Here is a 20853-nt window from a genome sequence, read left to right as displayed (position 1 = left end):
TTCGTGGGAAAGATGATGGAAGCCCATGCACCACCCCTCTAAGAGCACAACGTCGAGAGGAGCAGCTACAGTTAATTTGGATGAGGAACGATCCCCATAACCATCAAATAAGCTTTTATCAAATACTGGCGTCTCAACGGGAGCAGTAGCCTCCCCATTAATGACCGAGAGGCTCGTCAAAGTGAGGTGAAGCAGATCAAGATCGTGTGTTCCGGGGTGGCCGCGGCCACTGAGGAGCCAATTGTTTGGATATTTCTCGGCAGTCGATTTGAGTCCGTCATACGGCAGGTAGAAATCATCCATTGAAAGCACTGAGACCCTCAGTGAGTTCGGCGGACAAGACAAAGATTCACGAAGTTCATTTGTGATTGTCGTCTTTCCTATCCCTTGGGGCCCCTGCATACCAATAAACAGAGGCGGAAGCTCGGCCCAATTGACTTAACGAGGCTCGATGAGCAGATAGTGCGCGAAGCACATACTGCGTCACAATGGATTGTTTCGACATGATGAAAAATGTGTTGTTGGGCATTGGCAAGGCGTAGGGTCTTCGGCGTAAATATGCAAAAACAAGGGTGAGGAGAGTAAAAAAGTACAAGCTCGATTTCCAGATCTATTTCTGCCTCAACTGGTTTACCGTCGTAAATAACAGCGTGATGAAAACCGCGTCTGTGACTGCCTAAGCGGGAACGCCATACTAGGGAGAATGCACGAGAAGCCAATATTACTGGAGGGAGGCAGAACAACAAACCCCAGCCTCGAGATTTGCTCAAGATGAGAGCTTCGGGAAAAGAGAAGGGAGAAACCCTCCCCACGCATGATGGGTGATTGTGCTCAGGGTCGGACCCTATCGCCGACGCTTCATGTATACGTTGTTTGTTGACGAGTCGAGCGTTGGCGTCGTCCCCATGTCCCGTTTGTATACAGATCGAGTCTTGGCTTCGGTCTCGGGATTGGCTTTGGTGTCTTGCGAGGTCTCCCTCCATAAACCCATATCTTCGTTAAAATAAATAAGTAAGCAACCCGTAAATTCCCTGCCCTGTTTCCCGGGGAGGCAGCGGGGTTGAACTGTCATTCGTAGGCTCGTGTCCTTTGGGTCTTGCGCTCCATTGTCATGTCACCGGTAGCTTTGACGCAGTAGTAGCACTGCCATGTTCAAGTCTGGGCGTCCTGCTAGCACGTGGTTACTTTCTTTCCGATTTCCGCAACCTGTGATTGTGCTGTGACTGCGGCGCTCAGTAATCGGTATATAAGTATCGAGATAGTGAAGAGGCGTGCGCGTACACCTCAAGGTCTGTGTCTCTAGTATTTACCTGGGTCTGGCCTTGATCGATCGTTCACAAGGTTACAAATGGCGAGCTCTGAGCTGTTGAAGCAAATTCAATCAGGAAGGCTCTGAAAAAGGCAACCACAAATGATAGATCTGCCCCCCAGCTATCGGGTGTCAAAACTTCCGCCAGCCCTAGCGGAGGCGGCAGTGGTGGTGACAGTGGTGGAGGTGCGAGGACTTCGGGCGGTGGTGTCGCACCTCCCGTTGGTGGTGCTGGCCCGCCTCAGCTGGGTGGTCTTCTGTCAGGTGGCATACCCAAACTCAAACCTGTCGGATCAGGGCCCCCTTGTGAGTGTGCCTCGATTATCAATGGCTGCCATTAATGCTCAAAACATGTCGGTTTTATCAGCTAAGCTTACGAATTTAGCGAAACCACCTTCAATACCGAAGAAGACTCCAGGTGCACCCTCCGTAACCCCTGCACCACCTCCGCCGCCTCCGCCGCCTCCTGTTCCTGCCAATGCACCTCGTCAACCCACGGCGCCGCCCCCGCCATCTTCCTCAGGCAAGTACATTATTCGGCGATTGGGCGAGTGCACTAGTTCACACTTTTGTAGTCCCTGCGCTCCCCCCAGGCGCCTCCACCTCCTCTGTCAACATCCCCTGCGCCTCCGGCCAGAGTGGCACCGAAACCTCCTGTGATTCCTCGTGCGCCTCCTCCGGCACCGCCTACTTTGACGGCCCCAGAATCACCAGTGTCAGCCCCCGCCCTCTCCAGGGCACCACCTCCGTTACCTGGCCGTGCCCCACCCCCAGTGAATCTCTCTGCCAGTTCAACCGTGCGCCCTCGTATGTCTCTTTCCTTTTAATCACGGGTCATGAAGTTGACATAGGTTATTTCTACAGCGCCCCCCATACCACCGGTGCCATCTTTATCTTCTAGTGTTGATTCCTCTTCGAAGCCATGTAAGCTACGTTCCCTCATTTGCTGGCAACTGGGCTCATGTATGACTATCTAGCGCCATCTGCCCTTTCTGCTCCCAGCCTTCCTGCTCGTCGTTTACCTCCCGAACTGCCTCCGCGAGGGCCAACCACCAATAGGAATGCTCCACCACCACCTCCCCGGTCTGGGTCAATAGTCCGGCCATCTTCTCCATCCAGTGCTCCTTCAACACCTAGAACACCATCAGCTCGATTAGCCCCGCCCCCGCCGCCGCGACCTGCATCTTCACAACTTGCCACCCTACCTCTGCCACCGGGGCGTGCGCAAGTGGTACCGAGCACTGAATCTGGGCCCACGCGAGCTCCACCGCCTCGACCAACTCCTTCGCCTCCGGCAGCGTCATCTAATGCCCCCTCTATCCCTGATCGACGCGGTTTTGCTCCACCACCACCTCCCCCTCCCCCTCCTGGAGGACCGCCTCGAAACAGAGTGTCTTCGACCCCACAAAGTATTTCGTCGTCCTCTCATCCTGTTCGTCGACTAGTATCCTCGGTGTCTGCAGGAAGTGGACAGGGAGCAAAGGAGAATGGCATAAAACTGTCCAAGAGTGAGTTTGCAGTAAACACCATTACTCTAAAGCTAATTGCTCGTCCAAATCTAGTTCCTGAGCCTGCAGCTGTTTCAGGCAATCTTACGTTTCCTACGTCAGACATGTTCCCTCCCCCTCGCCCATTTGTTAAAGGTGCTAGGGTATACACGAGTGGAGGCAACAAGGGTTCCCATTTCGATCTCTCTGTATTATAGATTGCACCTTACCTAATGGTTTACGTATTTCAATGGATTAGCTGGGGAAATGCTCAATTTATTTCGAATTTCATGACTGGGCAATGCGCTAGGCAGGTGACCAGCCTCTATAGTAGCGATGCGCTGCCATGAATGATCATGGGACAGCCAATATTGCCATTTTTTTGGCGGAACCTTTCGTAGGTTTCGCAGGGTGAAGGGACTTCACCTGAGGGTTTGTGTGGGACTCCGTGACCATGGTCCTGGGCCACCCGGGGAAATCGACGTTTCGCAGGGGCTGTGCGTGGGGCTGTCCAATTTCCGCCCAAGCGTGCTTTTCTGTTGATCAATCATATTGATGCGTGGCATGTGGCTGTACATTTGCATATTGAACACGTCGAACTTCAACAGTACATAAGTAAAGCAAAGCCGTTCCTCCATTCCCTCCATTCCTTCAAAAATGCGCATCTCTTCCCTTTTAAAATCATCGCTACTCATCGCTGGGGCTGTCATTCCATGGTATGCAGTAAATGTTCCTCTCAACCAACCCTTCTCTTGCTTTCTGGGTTCACATGCTGATTAATAATATTGTCTCCATGATCCGAACTTAGGCGGGCAGCGGCGGGTGAAGGTCCCAGCGATGTCATAGACCTTACTTCAGCCAACTTTGGCGCTGAGACGCAGAAGGCTGGCCTTTTACTGGTCGAGTTCTTTGCGCCGTGGTACGTTTTGGTTGCTCATCCTCATCTTGGTCATGGTTGAACGCTTTGATCAATTAGGTGTGGCCATTGTAAAGCGCTCGCTCCTCACTATGAGGAAGCTGCAACGGCTTTAAAGGAGAAGAACATCACGTTGGCGAAGGTCGATTGCGTTGATCAGGCGGACCTTTGCTCAGAAAATGATATACAAGGTTACCCAACGCTGAAGATCTACAGAAAGGGGAAACCGACAGAATATGGAGGGCCTCGCCAAGCTGATGGCATCATCAGTTACATGACCAAGTGAGTGTCTTGGCGCCTACCCGCCTATGTTTTTCGTTTGTTGATGAGGGACTCCAGACAATCTCTCCCGGCCATCTCGACTGTTGCCTCTGAGAATCTCGAAGAATTCAAGGTCGCTGATAAGGTCGTTGTGCTTGCGTATGCTACTTCTACCGAAGAAGCCCCCATTCCTGCCTTCTCTTCCGTTGCTGAGACCTACCGTGACGATTACCTGTTCGGTTTAACAACCGATGAGGCGGCCATCAAAGCGGCTGGCGTCACCCCACCTGCTATCGTTCTTTACAAAAAGTTCGATGAGGGTCGCAACGACTTCCCTTCCGAGAAAATTGCTTCCGCGACGTCGCTTCTCTAGCCGACTGGATCAGATCCAATGCTATTCCTCTCATTGACGAGATATCTGGAGAAAATTACAACCTTTATGCAACATCTGGCCTCCCACTTGCTTATATCTTCATTGAACCAACCGACCCTAAGCGGGAAGAGCTGATCAAGGAACTCAGCCCCATTGCCAAAGAACGAAAGGGCGTCGTTAACTTCGTCTGGATCGATGCGATCAAATTCGTTGAACACGCAAAGTCTCTTGTTCTCACAGAGGCTAAGTGGCCAAGCTTCGTGATCCAAGACATCAAAAGTCAGCTCAAGTACCCATTGGATCAATCCACTGAGGTCAATTTCAAGACCGTCGATGAATTTGTCAAGAATTTTGTTGCTGACAAGTTACAGCCCAAGTTGAAGACCGAGCCTGTTCCCGAGGAGCAAACTGAGAAGTACTATAAAGTCGTCGGGGAAACCTTTGAGAAGGTTGTTTACGATGATGATAAGGACGTTTTCGTCCAGTTCTCTGCACCATGGTGAGCAAATATTACTTCCGTTTCGATCGGCCTATGCACTCAATGGATTCCAATTTCAGGTGCGGACACTGCAAGCGCCTACTGCCCACGTGGGAGACCCTTGCTGAAACCTACGCGGACCGCGCCAACCAAATCACCATGTACGTTCACTATCCACTGTTGTTCTGGAGATTGATACGACATTCTCCTTTCCCTCCCACAGCGCCAAGATGGATGCCACTGAGAATGATCTTCCTCCAGGAACTCCTTTCCACATAGCTGGCTACCCTACCCTCAAATTCAAGCCCGCAGGGTCTCGCGAGTTCTTTGACTACGATGGCGATCGTTCACTCGAATCTCTCATTGAGTTCGTCGAGTCCAAGGCGAAGAATGACCTGACGAAGCCAGTTGCCAAGACTGCTGATCCGGCGGATAGCGCTCAACGTCCTGCAGCTACGCTTCATGGAACAACATCAAGAATTATAAACCCTCGAAACGATTTGGGCGTTGCGTTTCTACACCCTTCCGTTTCATAACTGTACCCTGTTTGAACACCAATTTCCTTTGATGAAACTGGAGCTCTCCTTCTGACGGAATTATGGGCATTGTTCTGGACACCTATTACTAGTACGAAACGTGTTGCGCTGAAGGATTCCTACACTGTTGTGCTGGATCATTATGTAATCCGCTCGAATGGAATACTGCCAGCCTGATCTACTCTGACATAAATGGACTCAGTTGGGGGAAGTGCCGACTCTCAAGTTCAACACTGCTTTCCTCCCTACATTGATCTGCGACTGCGAATGAGGTGATGGTATCTCCGCAGACTTTCTGATGTCTAGACTGGGCTTGGCGTCGCTTCAGGCTCTACGCGATGCATTCAAGATAATGAGGAAAGTGAGACCAACGTAATGTGCGCGGAAACGCGTCGACGCCGTCGTGCCTCAACCACACCTCTTTCTCAGTTTTCGATTCCTCCTTCATGAATGGGCCACAACATTCGAAGGACTATCATTTTCGTCCTGTTGCATGCTTGCCTGAGTAGTCTTCTTAAAGCCGAACAACCATTGAGCCCGATCGCTGATCAGATTAAACGCGTACTGACTGCGAATGGTGTTGTATCTCATCGTCGTATACCTGGTTTTCTAATGGCACGCCTCTTGACATAGCGCCATTTTTAAACTCTCTCACCCGTTCGGTGAGAAGCCCTGGGTATCACCTCCAGGTTTCGTAATGTCACTCTCTGCACGAACGCTCGTTCTGGAAAAAGAGTGCTTCCAGAAAGCTATATCAGACTTACTTTAGTTCGGATCGATTGGATAGATTACCTTGTTATTCGTCTTGATTTTATCCGGCGTCCCAATCGCGCGTGGAGTGCCGCACACGCCACTTAATTCCGAAAAACCTTTAGGCCAGTGAATTCACTTTTTACTGCATGCCTCCTCGGTTTTTCCGTGGGCTTGAAAGACTGCTTTCCACTGTCATCTCCCACTTCACTTGAGGACACGTCCGGCGAATTGAAAAGAACTTTGATGACCAAACAGCATCTCTCGCCTTGGATCCGAATGCCTTGGAACGTTCCCTCGCCAACCATGTTAGCGCGATGGAAGCTCGACTTCGACAATTGATACCACCGTGAATGTGGACTTCGACATCACTGGAGTCGTCTCCGTGATCGGTGATCGATTCTTCACAGTAGTAACTAGATCCTTTGGTCCTCCTGTATGCCCCATCACCTCGCGCAAGTATTCTTCTGAACAGTATTACAGTCCCGTACTGAAAGAGGCCAGAATAACTCCATGGCCATCTCTTTCAAGAGCCTCCGGTGTGCGACAGCGTTTTCTCTCTGATCCACAAAGAGTTAGTCCGGAAGACCCACTTAGTCCAATCTTGCCGCAGCACACGAGAGTGCAACGTCAGAAGACTTAGCAGTGCAAATCGATTTACGCAAGATGGGGGAGGACATGCAGGGGAGAGGTGGTATCAAGACATAGCCGAAGGCCCCTTGGCCTTGTCTCACAATAATAATTATTGGCCTAGGAAGGCATGACCGATGCGAAGTTGTGCAAGGTAACTAAAACGTAAGGACTGTAATACGCAGCTAGCAGTCGCGATCACTGAGCACGATATCGATCGCGCGATACGATAGATATCGTGCCCCTTCGCGAGCAGGCCTGGCTTATATACATGATGATTATCATGTGGAAAACATGAAGAACAAAGCGTGAGGTCTGAAACCGAGCGCAGGCATTACAAAACATGAGTTAATAAGACAAAGCGTGAAACAAGCAACTTACAATTTTGGCTTACGTGCCTTGGTCCCGCCGGATCGGTAACTGGATGCCGTTGGCCAGTGGACTATTGTCTTGGACTGCTAACCCCAACAGGCACTTATTAGAGGAACACCGTTTAATGCAATTCCACGCCTAGTACTCCGATGGTTTAACTTGCTTCGGGCGTGTGTACCAGTATCTGATGCATTTATTTTTGAGTGGCACTTATGTATGAACGCTTGCCCTTTCGGAAGGGGATTAATGTGCCTTGCTTTGCCAGCGAATCAGCAAAGTCACCCACTTCATGTTCGAACGAAATTCCATTGCGCGTTCCTCGGTCCAAATAAAACCTCGGTCGAAGCTTTGTTATCGAGATCTACCACGTCGTAGATCTCATGGCGCCTATGTCTCTAGCAGTTCGTCAATTATTTGGCGGGCCATCACTACTGAGCTCCCTGAAGCTTTTATTGATGCGTCGTCAGTAGATGCCTGTTCATGCTAGTGTTGGATTTGCATTCACCGTCTGAATGTGCGCCACCCTAGGGATTTGCGCCAAATACCAGATAACCAGGAGGTTTTTCTCTCACCCGTGGACGATGTGACGTTCATAGTCGAAATCCTCGAGAAAGTTGAAGAAGATAATCTTTTAGAGGCGGCGAAGTACGTTCCCCATAAGCTCTTCTTTAATCGTTCAGCTGACTTCACAAGGTTCCACTTCGATTCGCTAGCGCATGACAATGATGCACAAAATAATAAATCCATAGAACAAATAATACCTTCGAGCGAACCCTCAACTCAGGAGCGTCCAGCTCCGATCCTCCTCAGTGGGACCCAGCGCATCAAAAAATTCAACCGAACAACAGCAGATGATGTCCTGATCCTTTTGGCTCTCTGGCGTCTAGACAAATATAACATCGATCTAGTGCTGAGCTGCAATATCCCCGTGAAGACTGACTCCCCTGAAACTACAATCGTGGGAGCCGAGGTAAACGTAGAGGAGACGAAATCCACGTTTGCCAAGGCAGTTGGATCATTCAAGATAGTTGATTTTGGCTTATTCGGGGCGAGAACGAACGTTAGGTCCCAAAGAAATTCTGCTAGGGGACACCCTGTATATCTTTCATACGCTGAAGATGTAATGTAATACAGCAACCCGCAAATTGTGATTTGATGGAGGTACGAGATTAAATTAGGTTTGTGTGCCATGGTGCCCCGGCACCAATGCTCTAGCTACCTTTTTCTCCTTTTGCGTTCGCTGTACGCTTGGGACTCTTACGCGTCCGCTGCACCGTACCCGTTGCGCCGTACCCGCTGTCAGCCTCACTGCCTCACTGCATGCTGTAACGCCGCGTCCGTTCAGTTGTGCTGATCAAGTGGATCCCTGCTCTCGCAGAATTTTGTCTTGCCCGTCTTCCCCTACTTGCTGTCTTCACACGCCCACCTTGGTTTCTCAGTTGTTCTTTTGTTTCTGTCACCCCAGCTAGCTGCAATGTCCCTGACTACCTGAAGAGTTCATCGGGGTATAACAAAACACACTGCTTGTGTACTTAGTATCGAGTCGTGTCGAGGCTCTTCGCTAGTCTTGTCGCAAGATCAGGCATGTATACGTCCTGCTTGAGCTGACGTTGTTCAATTTCATTCTGGGTTTCACCTAGTGACTTTGATCGTTCATCTTTCAAGAGCTTCGAACGGTGTCTTCGTGGACAATGTGTCTTTGAAATCCCGTATGTTCGCATATCATTGCATTCTTCATAATGTTACATACGCGTTGAAAGGTGTATGGGTTCCTCTCAGTGGTGTTCCAATGTCTACCCATAGATATTCTATGATTTGCCCTTGTGCATGGTAATCTGCAAAAGCGTAAGCAACATCCGTCGTCATCTGTCTTTTTTGGATAACTTTCGTATCTCCATTTTGCATAGTATATAGTGATTTCCATCGCGTTGAATTATCGTCGATTCGCCCAGTTCTTCTATTTGAGGTCCACGATACCTCTCCAACTCGACGACAGTGTAACTGGGAGGGAACTTCATGTCTTGGACACCACTGGATGTTGGTGTTTCTTCTCAGCGATCCGCCCATATCCCTACTATTTCACCTCGAACTCCATTTGCGATGTCCATGTCTGTGTCCAGGTTCGTGGTTGTAATCACCTTGCATCTAAAGGCTAATTCAACCACTTCTGTGAGCCCACCTCGATAGAGTAGCATTCGTGTTGGTTATCTCGGAGATGGTCCCAAACCTCGTGATGACTTGGCAAACCTTTCCGCATTTCCATTCAAACGTGCCCTCTGTAAGCACTATCCTCCCCTCTGGTCTAATACATGATTGACTGATCTTCATGCATCCAAAGGACTTTTGTACGCCATGTACCCTCTCTGTGTACAACGTAACACCCTACCAGCCGGAACGCACACACCTTCATCTCCCGTACCGTAACGTTCAATGTAAATAGCGTGGATTGGTTCGTGTAACAATGCTTGGATCGAATGCTGTGCAGGTGACAGCGATGCAGAGCACGTACTGTAGTGCATATATTGGTGCAATACTTGTAGCAGGCAGAAGTCGCAAATACGTGAGGATTGCGCGCGGAGTCAAACACTTGGGACAGCTTAATAAATATAAATTAGAGCCTGCGACTGAAGCTCCTAGTGAACCGCGTCTGAGGAATCCAGCCACCGTACTAAGGAATGGGCAGTTCTTGAGCAAAAGTAGTTCGCCTTGAGATGCTCCCGACTACGTTCGCAAGGAAACCACTTGTCTGGAATATCTTTCATATCCTGGACTTGAATTCTGCGACCTTGGAGACGGGGTGATGGGTAACAGTTCTTGCTCAATCAATCCCCTAGATCTAACAGCATACAACGTCGTCGTAATGATCGTCCTTAGATATACATTTCTACCGCAGAGGCTTCCAACCGATTGAACAACAAAAGAACCGTCAATTGTCACCAGTCGAATTTCTTCCCTGTTTTCGATACCGGGACTTCGGGGACTCGTCCACCACCTTTGGCATACCCAAAGCCGTCGAGCCAGGGCCACACCTCGCTCCGTTTCTCCTCGAATTTCTTGATGAACTCTTGCTTTTGCAACGTTAAACCAATACCGTCCAGACCGTTCAGTAAACAGTGACGCTTGAAGGAATCCACTTGGAACGGGATAGCGGGTTCCTCACCATCGCGTCGAACTTCGCATTTCTCGAGATCGACCTCGAGATGCTTTCCGGAACGGGCATGATCGGCTATTTCTTACACTCTTCAGGTGGGAGGGTGACCGGAAGCATGCCATTCTGCATCATGTTGCTCTTGAAGATTTCAGCAAAGGATGGGGCGATCACGGCTCGGATACCAAAGTCATTCCTGATAAGTGCATGATCTTCAGTCATCCGCAACTCAGAAAGGTGTGACGTAAATCGCTTACAAACTCCACGGCGCGTGTTCACGGCTGCTGCCGCACCCAAAGTTTGGCCCAGTGCACACGAGAATGACCGCCTTGTCATACGGTGATCGATTGAGAACAAACTCCGTTGCCTCACCAGTCTTTGGATCCTTCCTTAAAGTATGGAATAGGGCGTCCCCTAAACCAGTACGCTTTAGCGTCTTGAGAAATTGTTTAGGGATGATCATATCGGTATCGACGTTGGCAATGTCCAGTGGCGCAGAGACACCTTTGACAATGGTGAATGGGGGAACGGCTGACGAAGTCGCGGCAACTGATACAGAATCAGTTTCTGTCGAGTTCGCTCTAGCCGCCGACGCTGCTGCTGACGGTGAATCCGAGAGGGGCACAGGCTTAGGTGGGGGTAGCACCTCATCCGTGAGGTAATCGAACGCGCTTGTCACTTTGAGCTTCGTTTGATCCAGATTTGACCCCTTCTTCAAGAATATGCGCACATCCGTCAACTTCCCGGTGAGAGCAGCGGCGGCAGCCATCGCAGGGCTCATCAGATGAGTGCGGCCTCCCGCCCCTTGTCTTCCTTCAAAGTTTCGGTTGCTCGTACTGGCACAGCGCTCGCCAGGTGAAAGTTGATCGGGATTCATACCCAAGCACATCGAACAGCCAGCCTCTCTCCAGTCAAAGCCAACACGCTTGAAGACAGCATCCAGGCCCTCTGCCTCAGCCTGTTGTTTGATGAGGCCAGAACCGGGAACAATCATGGCGTGAACGTTGCCTGGAACTTTGATGGATGGATCAGCAGAAGTGGCTGCGATGATGACTTGAGCAGCACTCCGCAAATCCTCGATGCGACTGTTAGTGCACGAGCCAATGAAGATCGTGTCGACGTCAATATCTTGCATTGGTGTGTGCGGTATGAGGCCCATGTAAGCCAGCGCCCGTTCGGCGCCGGATCTCTTAATAGGATCAGTAAAGGAGGCAGGGTCCGGGACAACTCCAGTGATCGGAACGACATCCTGAGGCGAGGTCCCCCATGTGATGGTAGGAACGATATCTTCCGCGCGTATGTTCACTTCAATATCAAACTTAGCGCCTTGGTCCGATTTAAGCGTGCGCCAATATGCCACGGCGCGTTCCCATTCTTCCCCCTTGGGTGCGAGCGGACGGCCCTTAAGGTACTTAAACGTAACTTCGTCGGGGGCAACCATCCCGGCGCGAGCACCAGCCTCGATACTCATGTTGCAAACGCTCATTCGGGCTTCCATGCTCATCTCCTCGAAAACATTCCCCGCGTACTCGATGACGCAACCGGTGCCTCCAGCTGTCCCAATTTTCCCGATAATGTGCAAGATAACATCTTTGGAAGCGCAACCGGGAGGGAGGGTTCCATTGACCTTTATTCGCATGTTCTTTGATTTCCTCTGCAAGAGAGTTTGCGTAGCAAGGACGTGCTCGACTTCGGAAGTGCCAATCCCGAAGGCAATCGAGCCGAAGGCCCCATGTGCTGAAGGGGGAATGATCACTTTGAGTATTGGGCAGATATAGGAGCAACATACTTGAGGTATGTGAGTCGCCACAGACACAGGTAGTGCCAGGGAGCTACGACAATATAAGTGTGAGCACCTGAATTTTGGATAAGTGATGGTCCACTCACTGTGAATCCTTGCTCGGGACCAATGATGTGGACAATACCTAATCAAAATACCGACACAGATGAACAAATGCAGAGCCTTGCTAGAAGCGGTGATCATACCTTGTCTTCTGTCTGACATCCCAAAATATGTCAAGCCAAACTCTTTGACATTTTCCTCAAGTGCAACACACTGAGCGCGGGACTCTGGCTCGTCGATGAAAGTTTTCACGTCAGTAAAGTTTTTGCGGGAGATAGTTCTAACAGGTCAAAACTAGTATTGGCGTCAGTTCTCTGGAGGCTTGAGGGTGAAGGCTTACGGAACATTGTGATCGACGGTGGCTAATGTACAATCGGGCCTGCGTACTGGCCGCCCAGCGGTTCGGCTTCAAAGCGAACTTGAATGAGAAATCCACTGGAAAATGTGTTATATACCCACAGGCCTTCGAAGGCTTGGGGACTCGTAACTTCGTGTACAAGGTGACTAGAGCGCGGGGAAGTCGATCGATTTAAGTGCTAACAATGTTTGTTTCTCACCGATCGATGTAAATGAGCGTCTCCCCACTCTCTTGCTGGTGTCTGACCCAGTGCCTCAGTACAACGACATTGTCCAACATGCTTAGTCCAACTCACACGACATGGTCGTCCCAAACCTTATCGTACAGTGTGCGAGGTGCTGGAGCTGGGGCTGGCATTTGGAGTTCTTATTCGATAGGGGGCTAGGGAGAAGATAAAAGGAGAATGGACAAAAAGGGCCCGATGTCAGGGATGTTATAGCTTGGGGAAACTGGTCAAGCTTCGGCCGATCGGAGGGCCCAGAAGTGGTCACCTGACACAACAAGTTGGTGTCGACAAAGCCCCTGCATGTCTACCGCCACAAGGTTATGGCCTGTCATTTCAATATACCGGTGTGCAATTAACTGATATGTCCTGTCCGAACCTGCGACCCGAATGTAAAAATAATGTTGGGCCCCGGCTCCAATTACATGTCCCCTGATTGGTTCTGTTCGCTTCAGCAACACTGACGTTTCGGAGCGTGCCAAGGCTCTCACGGTAGCTTGGTTGGTGGTGATCGTGGACACATTGGTCTATTTCCGCCACGCAATCCACATATGTGAAGGTGAGCTTCAAGTTGCTCGGAGCAAACCGCATTAGCGGGTCATCGGAAACGTGGGAACCATGACCTGATCCGCTCTAGCAATCCGCGGAACGGTATCCTTGGGCAATGTTCCCATGTATTCGTGGGAAAGATCCTTCTAGTGTCGAACTTGCCCTATCGTGGTGCCACAGCGTGCCCCCCCATTCATCCCCCTTGGATGCGACTGGTCTCGCCTGGTGCAATTATCCCACCGCGAGCACCAGGCTCGACGCTGATGTTGCAGACGCTCATTCTGGCTAGAATGCTCAGCTCCAAAACATAAATTTTCCGATTGAGCCGAGGGCGCCATGTGCTGGAGGGAAATGATCGCTGTCAAGTATATTGCAAAAGGGGTCAACATACGTGTGACTCGCTGCAGAGAGCTCTGTAACTAATAGAGAAAGCCTTAAATGCATTCTTTCCAACAATTGCGAGAATACCAATGAATAGTAGTGTCTGGCGGGGCCTAAGCGCTAAGCGGTTGGGAATTGAATTGTATTTCACTAAGTTATGACTATTGACGGTGCTGTCATCTCTATCCCAATAGAGGCTGGTAACCTGCCTAGCTGTCATCCACATTATACATTGCTGGCATGCCTGCTTTCCGCTCTAGAAACCTATTGTACTTACGTGTTGATACGCAAACTATCCTTCCCGTGTTCCTGCATCTGGACGACCAGAACGGACACACGGAGTGGATGACTCAGAGCACACTCGAACAAGTGGTAGAAGATATGCGGTACCTGTATGGCCCGACTCTCTAGGACAATGCTCCAGACAAAACTGATCGAGCGTCCCTACGCTGAAGCATAGGTCCAAAGATAGAGGCTGAAGACCGCGCGGCGGTCGCTCCTGGACCTTCATCAATGAAGAAGACTTCTGGGGTTGATGTATTTCGTGGAAGTGAGTATGGCGAAACGTTAATCTCTGCGAGCATTGCTCATGTTTTATGGGCCCGGGCCTTCCAGAAACGTATCAGTTTGGCTACTACCTCGAGAAAGCGGATCACCACACTATTTTAATCAAGGTGGCTTATTTCACCCCCCCCCCCCCTTTGTGAAAAGCCTGGCAAACCAAAACGTCTTGATTCGCAGCATCAGTCGTTTGTCCCTGCTGCTCCACTTGTGTCAGCGAAGCCTGCCGTAACTGCTAGTGTATCTCCTAGAGCATTCCAGCCTACTAGGGAGAGTGGGTTGGTATCCAGCACTCAGGGGAAGAAGCGAGCCCGTCCTCAGAGTCTTGAAGTCGACGATCTTGATCAACAACAAAGCCGAGAGCAAACTGAGGTTCACCTCGTGCCTACCCCTTTGCAACCTCGTCGGTCACGACGTACTAAATCTAGGGTCGCCAACTATCAAGAACTCAGCGATTCAGAGCAACAAAGAGGCCAGCCGGGAGATGAACTAGGCTCCTCCAATGCCCGCCAATCATTCCAAGAACCCGGTGAAGATGATGGATATGAGGCAGAAATAAAGATGGAACGTAGTGACCACGATGACATCCTACACTACCCTTCTTTGTCCAATCCTCTGCCAAGCCCATTTGATGTCGATGACAGTGATAACGAAGATGCAGCCGACAAAAAGAAGCTTAAGCTGACTACGTCGTACACGGGCTTCACAATATCAAAGTACAAACTCTGCTTGATCGTACAGCCCTATCCACCACTTCCGAAGCCAGGTTTCACCTCTAAGTCTCCCGGAACGCAACCATCGCGGGTGCGAGATGCTCCCGCCTCATCGCTCCTGCCAAGTCGCCAAGCCCACCTGGCACCCTTCATTCATTTATCACCCACCCCTGGCCCACAACCATCAAGACGGCGCACCCCTCTCTTTCGCGAGCCCAGTATGACACCCGCACCGGATACTGTATTGCAAGAAACCTCTCCGCTGAAGGGCCTGACCATGAGCCTGGGGGATTCGTTCGGGCCATCCGAGGGCCTGAACGCAGCGGATAATGAGCTTGAGAACCTCATGGAGGTTACCCAATCGTTCAGTTTAGCTTCGGGAACTATGGAACGCATGGGTGTCCCTATGTATGCGGGTGGCATCAGTGCAAATGTAGATGCGGACGAGGACGGTTGGCTCATGGGCGACGCGGATGAAAGAAACGATTGAGTCACGACGGCATGAAACCACTTCGCAGAATGTGAATAGCGAGGATAATCCTTCACTTTCCTAGACCAAATTGAACACCTGGAGGCCTGCAGTCCAGGGGATGTGTTCGGTCATGCTCAGATACGTCGAATTTGATGCTGTGCTCCTAAAGTGGCGCCTGTCACATAATCTACCAGTTATTCATTGTCATGACTGTAATTGAGTGGTACAGAGCACCAGCTGGCTGATAGAAAAACTGTGTCTAGCGGCGAGATCTGATGGGGTTTTCCTATTTTTTTCTACACTGACGGGATGAAATCCCGTACTGAGTTTCTTCACCTGATGCACCAGGTGTCCCATGTGGCATTATGTGGATCGCGGTTGGCCAAGAAGTAACATGAATCTGCGGTTTTCACTCTGAGGTGTCCCACACGATGAATAAACCAGTGAAGCGATGAGGTACTAAGATATATGAGATCAGATACAACTGCCCTGAACTTGAGATTTGGAGATGAGGATCTCCCTGTAATGAATAATAAATGATAGATGCACATCGCTCCTGCTTCGAGGGCATCATTCTTCATTGAGGAGGTGTGGTATGCGGAAGCGGGAGCTGGGCATTGCCACCGTCAACATCACTGTTGAGCAAATCTTGAGTGGTATCGCCACCGGATGGAGGCAGAGCGGCTGCCAGAAGACAGGATGGCGGACGGGGGTCCGGATGCTCTCTCGGGGTGTGCGTTGTCAAAGGGGACAGATTCAAAATTTAAACGGCAGCCGAGCATACCCAACAGCAGACAACTTGCGATTGGTTATCGTGTTCGTATCAGATTCTTCCTTAAAAACAACAACAGCCACACATCCTAACCCCAAGATACGGAATCTCTGCAAGTCTGTCAGGCGTTGAAAGGGGAATGGGGCTACCGGAAGTCGCTGAGCGCCCTTCAATATCAGAACGGCGCGTTTGTGGAATCTCCGCATACTGAACGAACGCATTGAGTCGAGGGATGCGCTCGAACTTAGACTTGTTGATGGGAGGGGATGCCTCCAAGTTTCTTTGAAATCCTTATAGTCCGGCAAAGGGCTACATCTCATGGAGGTTGTCCAAAGTGCTGGAGTCCACATCATTCTGTCGAGCTGGAATTACGTAAGCCATGGAGTTCAGGACAACATTCGTAAACAGTATCAATTCGGAGCATTGCCAGTGGGGAGGTTCCGCTGTTGCCTCGTTGCAGGCACGGCTGCCTTCTGCTCCCAAATCCTATCCAGATATCATGCAGGCTGAGCTTCAAGCTACTCAGAGCAACCGCAGTGTCGGTCAGCCATCAGTGCATCGAAAGCCTGGGAACCATGTTGGTGCGTGACTTGATTAGCATATGAATTGCCAGCCAGCTGTCATCAGACTCCTGACGACGGCGCTTGACGCAGCAATTTCTCGGCGACGTGGTGCACAGACGCGCCTAAGTATGGATGATCGACCTGACGCTGACACGTTATCAATGCTAGAGTACTACCATTCTAAGGCGGCTGCATCTGGGTTTGGCGCACTCTACTCTTCCTCATCCTCGTCCTCAGATGACATCAGGTCGTCTTCATCGGATAGCCAGTATTCCCGCGGAGAAAGGTCAAGGTCCCCTTCACCAGCACGGAACAACAACGGCAACGACGGGGACAAGGCTGACAGAAAGAGACGATCATCTATGGTGACCGTTCGCGGCGATGCCAATGCGGAAATATCTGTCCTGGCTTCGCAGTCAGTTTCAAATGCCCCTGGCGGTGCTATTAAACGTCGGCCCAGCGCTCGCGCAGCTCGAAACGCAGATAACCGCAGACTCGCAATTATGGAATTGAACTCTGCACCGCCTTCTGAACACACTTCATCGCTGGACAATATCATGTCGGGTCAGAATCAGATACGGTCACTCAACAGAAACAACTCATTATCTTCAAGGCGAGGTATGATGCTCAAACTTCATCAATCAGGTATTCGCAGAAACAGACGCTCAAGCAATCCACGTGTTGTGAATCCAGGTATGCATCAGCCTCGTGTAGCGCTCGTGGCACCGCCAGATGTAGCACCTTCATCCTATACGAATTTGACCCCATATCCGGCCCATCGAAGTGGCACTCATGATGATATTCCCACTCGCCCCTATCTCGCCCATCGACGCGCAAGAAGCCATGAGCCAATATCTTTCTCCACTCCTGAACTTCAGCCTGCTTATGAAGGCAGAGGAGATGCGGAGCAGAAGCCGCAATTTGCGCTTGAAGCGAGCCGACCGCGCGTTACAGCACAGCACGAGATGACACATGCGAGCACGAGGCCGGAGTCGGATTCCCGCGAGACTCTTTATAGTGCTGACGTCGACGAAGCTTCGTCTTTTGAGCCTCCGGTCATAGAGTCGCTTGTTCAGACCGCGGACCTTCCGCACCCTCAACTCTCGGAGTCCCCATCATTACAATCAGGGTTGGAGTGGGTCACAACTTCACCTTCCACCGACACAGTAGTCCAAAGCAAGGACGCAGACACGGAAATCGCCAGCCCGGTGATCCATACCTTGCAGATGGCTTGGCCAGCAACCAACCTTCAACCGCAGCCTTTCCAGATAACTTATGGCGGTGCACCTCCAGTTAGTGCAACAACACACACCCAAGTGTCACGGGCGTCTCCTATCCCTACGTTCTCTCCGGACATGCCGTACATGTTTTTCGATTCAGCTCTTCACGGTGCTGCTGGACCACCACCTTCCCTTCCAAAAGCTCTTCAGCCACCCCGCCGGTCCCCTGCTCCAGGATCATTGCTGTCCTCTGCGCCAGCGCCCGCCACTTCCACATCAGTGCAAGCAGCAGGTGTCCCAATAATGTCATCGCCGGCGGCGAACACACCAGTGTCGATATCATCCGCTTCGACGTCCCCTGAGACCATGATGTTGACAGTCCCCCTGGTCCCTTCATCGCCTGCCCAAATAACTGGACCACCGGCACACTACCAACAAGAAACTCGACCATTTTCTACTCCCCTGACTACCACAATGAATCATCCTATTACACCAATCTCTCCACCTCCCCGTCCTCCCCGTATGTCCTCCCCTCCTAGGAAAAACAACTATCCCGATCTTGCCCAAAATTACCCATCAATCCATGGTGTCCAACTGTCTCCGGCGGCGCCTAGTGAGATGCAGTCTATCGTGTCTGAGGCTATCCCCCAGTCTCCCATAGAGCTCGAGTCTCCACAAGCCACTCAAATCCAAGTTCGCCACACAAGACAGCGTACCTCATACGATAGCGGCAAATCTAGTGTGAGATCTCGACCTCTTCCTACGCCACCTACGGTCAATCGATCTTTATCACAAGGTTCTGTGGTAACTTCGTCATCCGTTCGTTCCCAGACAACACGGCTCAGCGGTATGAGCGATTCTATTTACAGCAATAGTTCGCATCCAACGCGGCGAGTATCGGATAGTGCATACGATGATGATTTCGTGAGCCAACAGATTGAAGGTCCAAAAACGTTTGTTTTATTTGCTTGCTTAAACGACACTCCCTGCTGACTATTGTTTCTAAGTCCTCCGGGCGATGATCCCATTATGTTTTCATCTCCGGAGAAGATTTCCTCGTTATCGTCCTCACCACCCTCACATAACCACTTCCGTGAACCTTCCAGCGTCATATCCTCTAATCCTCCTTCCCCTCCACCAAAAGAATTACCCGCCATACCTATCGCTCCGCTCTCTCCAACCCGGGGAGATACCATTGATGACCTGGTTGCTGTGGTGGATGATGCCATGGATGACATGGGATTAAACAGTGTGGCGCCCTCATATGCTGCGCAAGCCTCTTGGTACGAAAACGATAACCCTCCCGATTCCAGCGAACCCACTGTTGAACTTCGTCAATGGGATAGCTCCAGTAGCCTTGATACCAGCTCTTACGTTCATGCGCAAATCACGGATGCAACGAGTATCTCTAGGACCTCTTCCCGTGAAGCGTGCAATGATCGGACGAATACACTATCCATGACCAGCGTCCACACACCTCCACCTACCGGAGGTTCCGATCAGGACCATTCTAGTGGACGTTCAGCAAAATCTAATCGTTTCTCAGCACTTAAGAAACGCGCTTCCTCGTTCTCCATGGCTTTTCCGCTTCAGCGCGCCAGCCTTCACTCGAACGAAAGCTCTTCACCTAAACCACTCTCCATGCAGCCATTACCCTCTCCCCCACCGGAGAAGTCCAAGCGACTGATAAGGAAGGTGGTAGGCTGGCCACAGGCAATGGAGTTCCAGAACGTTCTGAAGATGCGCACCGCATTGGATCGTGCGGCTGGGTACGCTGAAAAAATTAATGAGCTTGCGGCTGAGGATTGTGGGCTTGAGGCCTGGATTCTTGGTCTCAATCAGAAGAAAAAAGGTAGAGACGCTTACTCCACTGATTAGACTTGAGTCTAACTCATAGTTTATTTGCAGTGGGCCGATCTCGCCCTGCTGAAGACAATGAAAGCGATACACTTGGCCCATTATCATCGTTTGCTCGCCCAGGTGGTGCAAAACTTCGTCGTCGAATGTCCCACATGTCCCGTACTTCTACTAGGACTGAAATGACTTTTCCTATACGTGCAGACGCTTATTCCGCCACTAATCTACTCCATCGCTCCGAGGAATCTGGGCCTGCGGTTTTCCCCCCTAATCTTCCTTACCCATCTCTCGTTTCGGCGAAAGCCCATTCAACTGGTCAGCGGAATGGAGGGAAGGGCTTCTTTGCTGCAATCGGAAGGAGGGCTAGCGTAAAACGAGAGCGACCTCAGCCCTCACAACCCAGTTACCGTCCACTAGCCCATCCCCCGAAGGGCTCATTTGCCCCACCGCCGAGGTCCATTGTTCTAGAGAAGGTGCCAACTCTCCCTGGTGGACCACGCGCAATTCCGAGGAGATCGAGCGTGCCCGTGACATCGATGCCATTGTTATTCGGGAACATGAATGGCTCAATGCCAGGATCATCGTTCGTCGGCGCACGGCTCAAGAATGTTCATCAAGGGGGAAGCGGGCTACGATATTAGTGTCATTACTGCCTTCACTGTTTGAACCCCAACTTCGTTCTCATATCAACCATGCTCATGTACCACCGGTTTCTTCCGCAAGCTTCATCTTGTATCAATGATTTATTACGTCGTCAAAGTATGATATACATTGGGAGGATAATCGGGTAACTTTGTACAACAGTGCCATCTGCTAACAATGTGATTGGCGTTCATACGTCCCTAATCCCGAGGCCTCCTAGAGTTGGTGCATATTATCCTATTCTAATGAGCGTAAGAGGCTGGTCTGAATCCCGTACCCGCGCGATTGGGGGGTTGTGCAAAAACGCCTAAAGGTAATGAAGCCCCCCATTATGGCGTACGAGCTGTGTGAAGGATGCATATATCGCTGACCTCTTTTGGTATTGGGGGCTGCTGGCATAGCAAATCCCTCAATCCCCGATCTGTACGATGGACCTTGC

The 20853-nt window shown here is 50.7% G+C and overlaps 7 protein-coding genes across 7 annotated transcripts; 5 read left to right on the top strand and 2 right to left on the bottom strand.

Moving 5' to 3' along the window:
- Positions 1–425, bottom strand: EI90DRAFT_716264 (uncharacterized protein; the record flags this gene model as incomplete). Its single annotated transcript, XM_039067992.1, has 1 exon — positions 1–425. A coding segment is annotated over exon 1 (402 nt), but the record flags the coding sequence as incomplete, so codon positions are not given.
- A 2952-nt stretch (positions 426–3377) lies between these two features.
- EI90DRAFT_3154162 (thioredoxin-like protein) lies at positions 3378–5471 on the top strand. Its single transcript, XM_039065915.1, has 7 exons — positions 3378–3512; positions 3605–3715; positions 3773–3994; positions 4052–4293; positions 4347–4845; positions 4905–4985; positions 5048–5471. Exons 1-7 carry the CDS (start codon positions 3454–3456, stop codon positions 5358–5360), a joined length of 1527 nt encoding a protein of 508 aa, XP_038917162.1. The 5' UTR covers positions 3378–3453; the 3' UTR covers positions 5361–5471.
- Positions 5472–7401: 1930 nt separating this feature from the next.
- Positions 7402–8241, top strand: EI90DRAFT_2971687 (uncharacterized protein; the record flags this gene model as incomplete). The annotated part of the gene is made up of 3 exons (XM_039055737.1): positions 7402–7574; positions 7641–7757; positions 7806–8241. 3 exons carry the CDS (start codon positions 7402–7404, stop codon positions 8239–8241), a joined length of 726 nt encoding a protein of 241 aa, XP_038917161.1.
- A 1804-nt stretch (positions 8242–10045) lies between these two features.
- Positions 10046–12818, bottom strand: EI90DRAFT_3145422 (aconitase family-domain-containing protein; the record flags this gene model as incomplete). Its single annotated transcript, XM_039065291.1, has 9 exons — positions 10046–10315; positions 10372–10456; positions 10518–11997; positions 12050–12092; positions 12148–12185; positions 12247–12383; positions 12444–12509; positions 12563–12607; positions 12757–12818. The coding sequence occupies 9 exons, from the start codon at positions 12816–12818 to the stop codon at positions 10046–10048; spliced, it is 2226 nt and encodes a 741-aa protein (XP_038917160.1).
- Positions 12819–13767: 949 nt separating this feature from the next.
- EI90DRAFT_3054669 (uncharacterized protein) lies at positions 13768–15553 on the top strand. Its single transcript, XM_039060104.1, has 4 exons — positions 13768–14006; positions 14070–14164; positions 14230–14288; positions 14356–15553. Exons 1-4 carry the CDS (start codon positions 13855–13857, stop codon positions 15376–15378), a joined length of 1329 nt encoding a protein of 442 aa, XP_038917159.1. The 5' UTR covers positions 13768–13854; the 3' UTR covers positions 15379–15553.
- A 957-nt stretch (positions 15554–16510) lies between these two features.
- Positions 16511–19942, top strand: EI90DRAFT_715637 (uncharacterized protein). Its single transcript, XM_039067991.1, has 5 exons — positions 16511–18868; positions 18923–19428; positions 19611–19613; positions 19644–19767; positions 19824–19942. The coding sequence occupies exons 1-4, from the start codon at positions 16734–16736 to the stop codon at positions 19691–19693; spliced, it is 2694 nt and encodes an 897-aa protein (XP_038917158.1). The 5' UTR covers positions 16511–16733; the 3' UTR covers positions 19694–19767; positions 19824–19942.
- EI90DRAFT_3054666 (uncharacterized protein) lies at positions 19822–20630 on the top strand. Its single transcript, XM_039060103.1, has one exon. It carries the CDS (start codon positions 19919–19921, stop codon positions 20411–20413), a length of 495 nt encoding a protein of 164 aa, XP_038917157.1. The 5' UTR covers positions 19822–19918; the 3' UTR covers positions 20414–20630.
- Positions 20631–20853: the final 223 nt, after the last annotated feature.

Source organism: Cantharellus anzutake (assembly GCF_015039405.1).
Source record: "Cantharellus anzutake strain C23 chromosome Unknown EI90scaffold_19, whole genome shotgun sequence".
Lineage (NCBI taxonomy): Eukaryota > Fungi > Basidiomycota > Agaricomycetes > Cantharellales > Hydnaceae > Cantharellus > Cantharellus anzutake.
The sequence above is the reverse complement of the archived record's forward strand: the minus strand, read 5'-3'. Positions and strand labels throughout refer to the sequence as shown.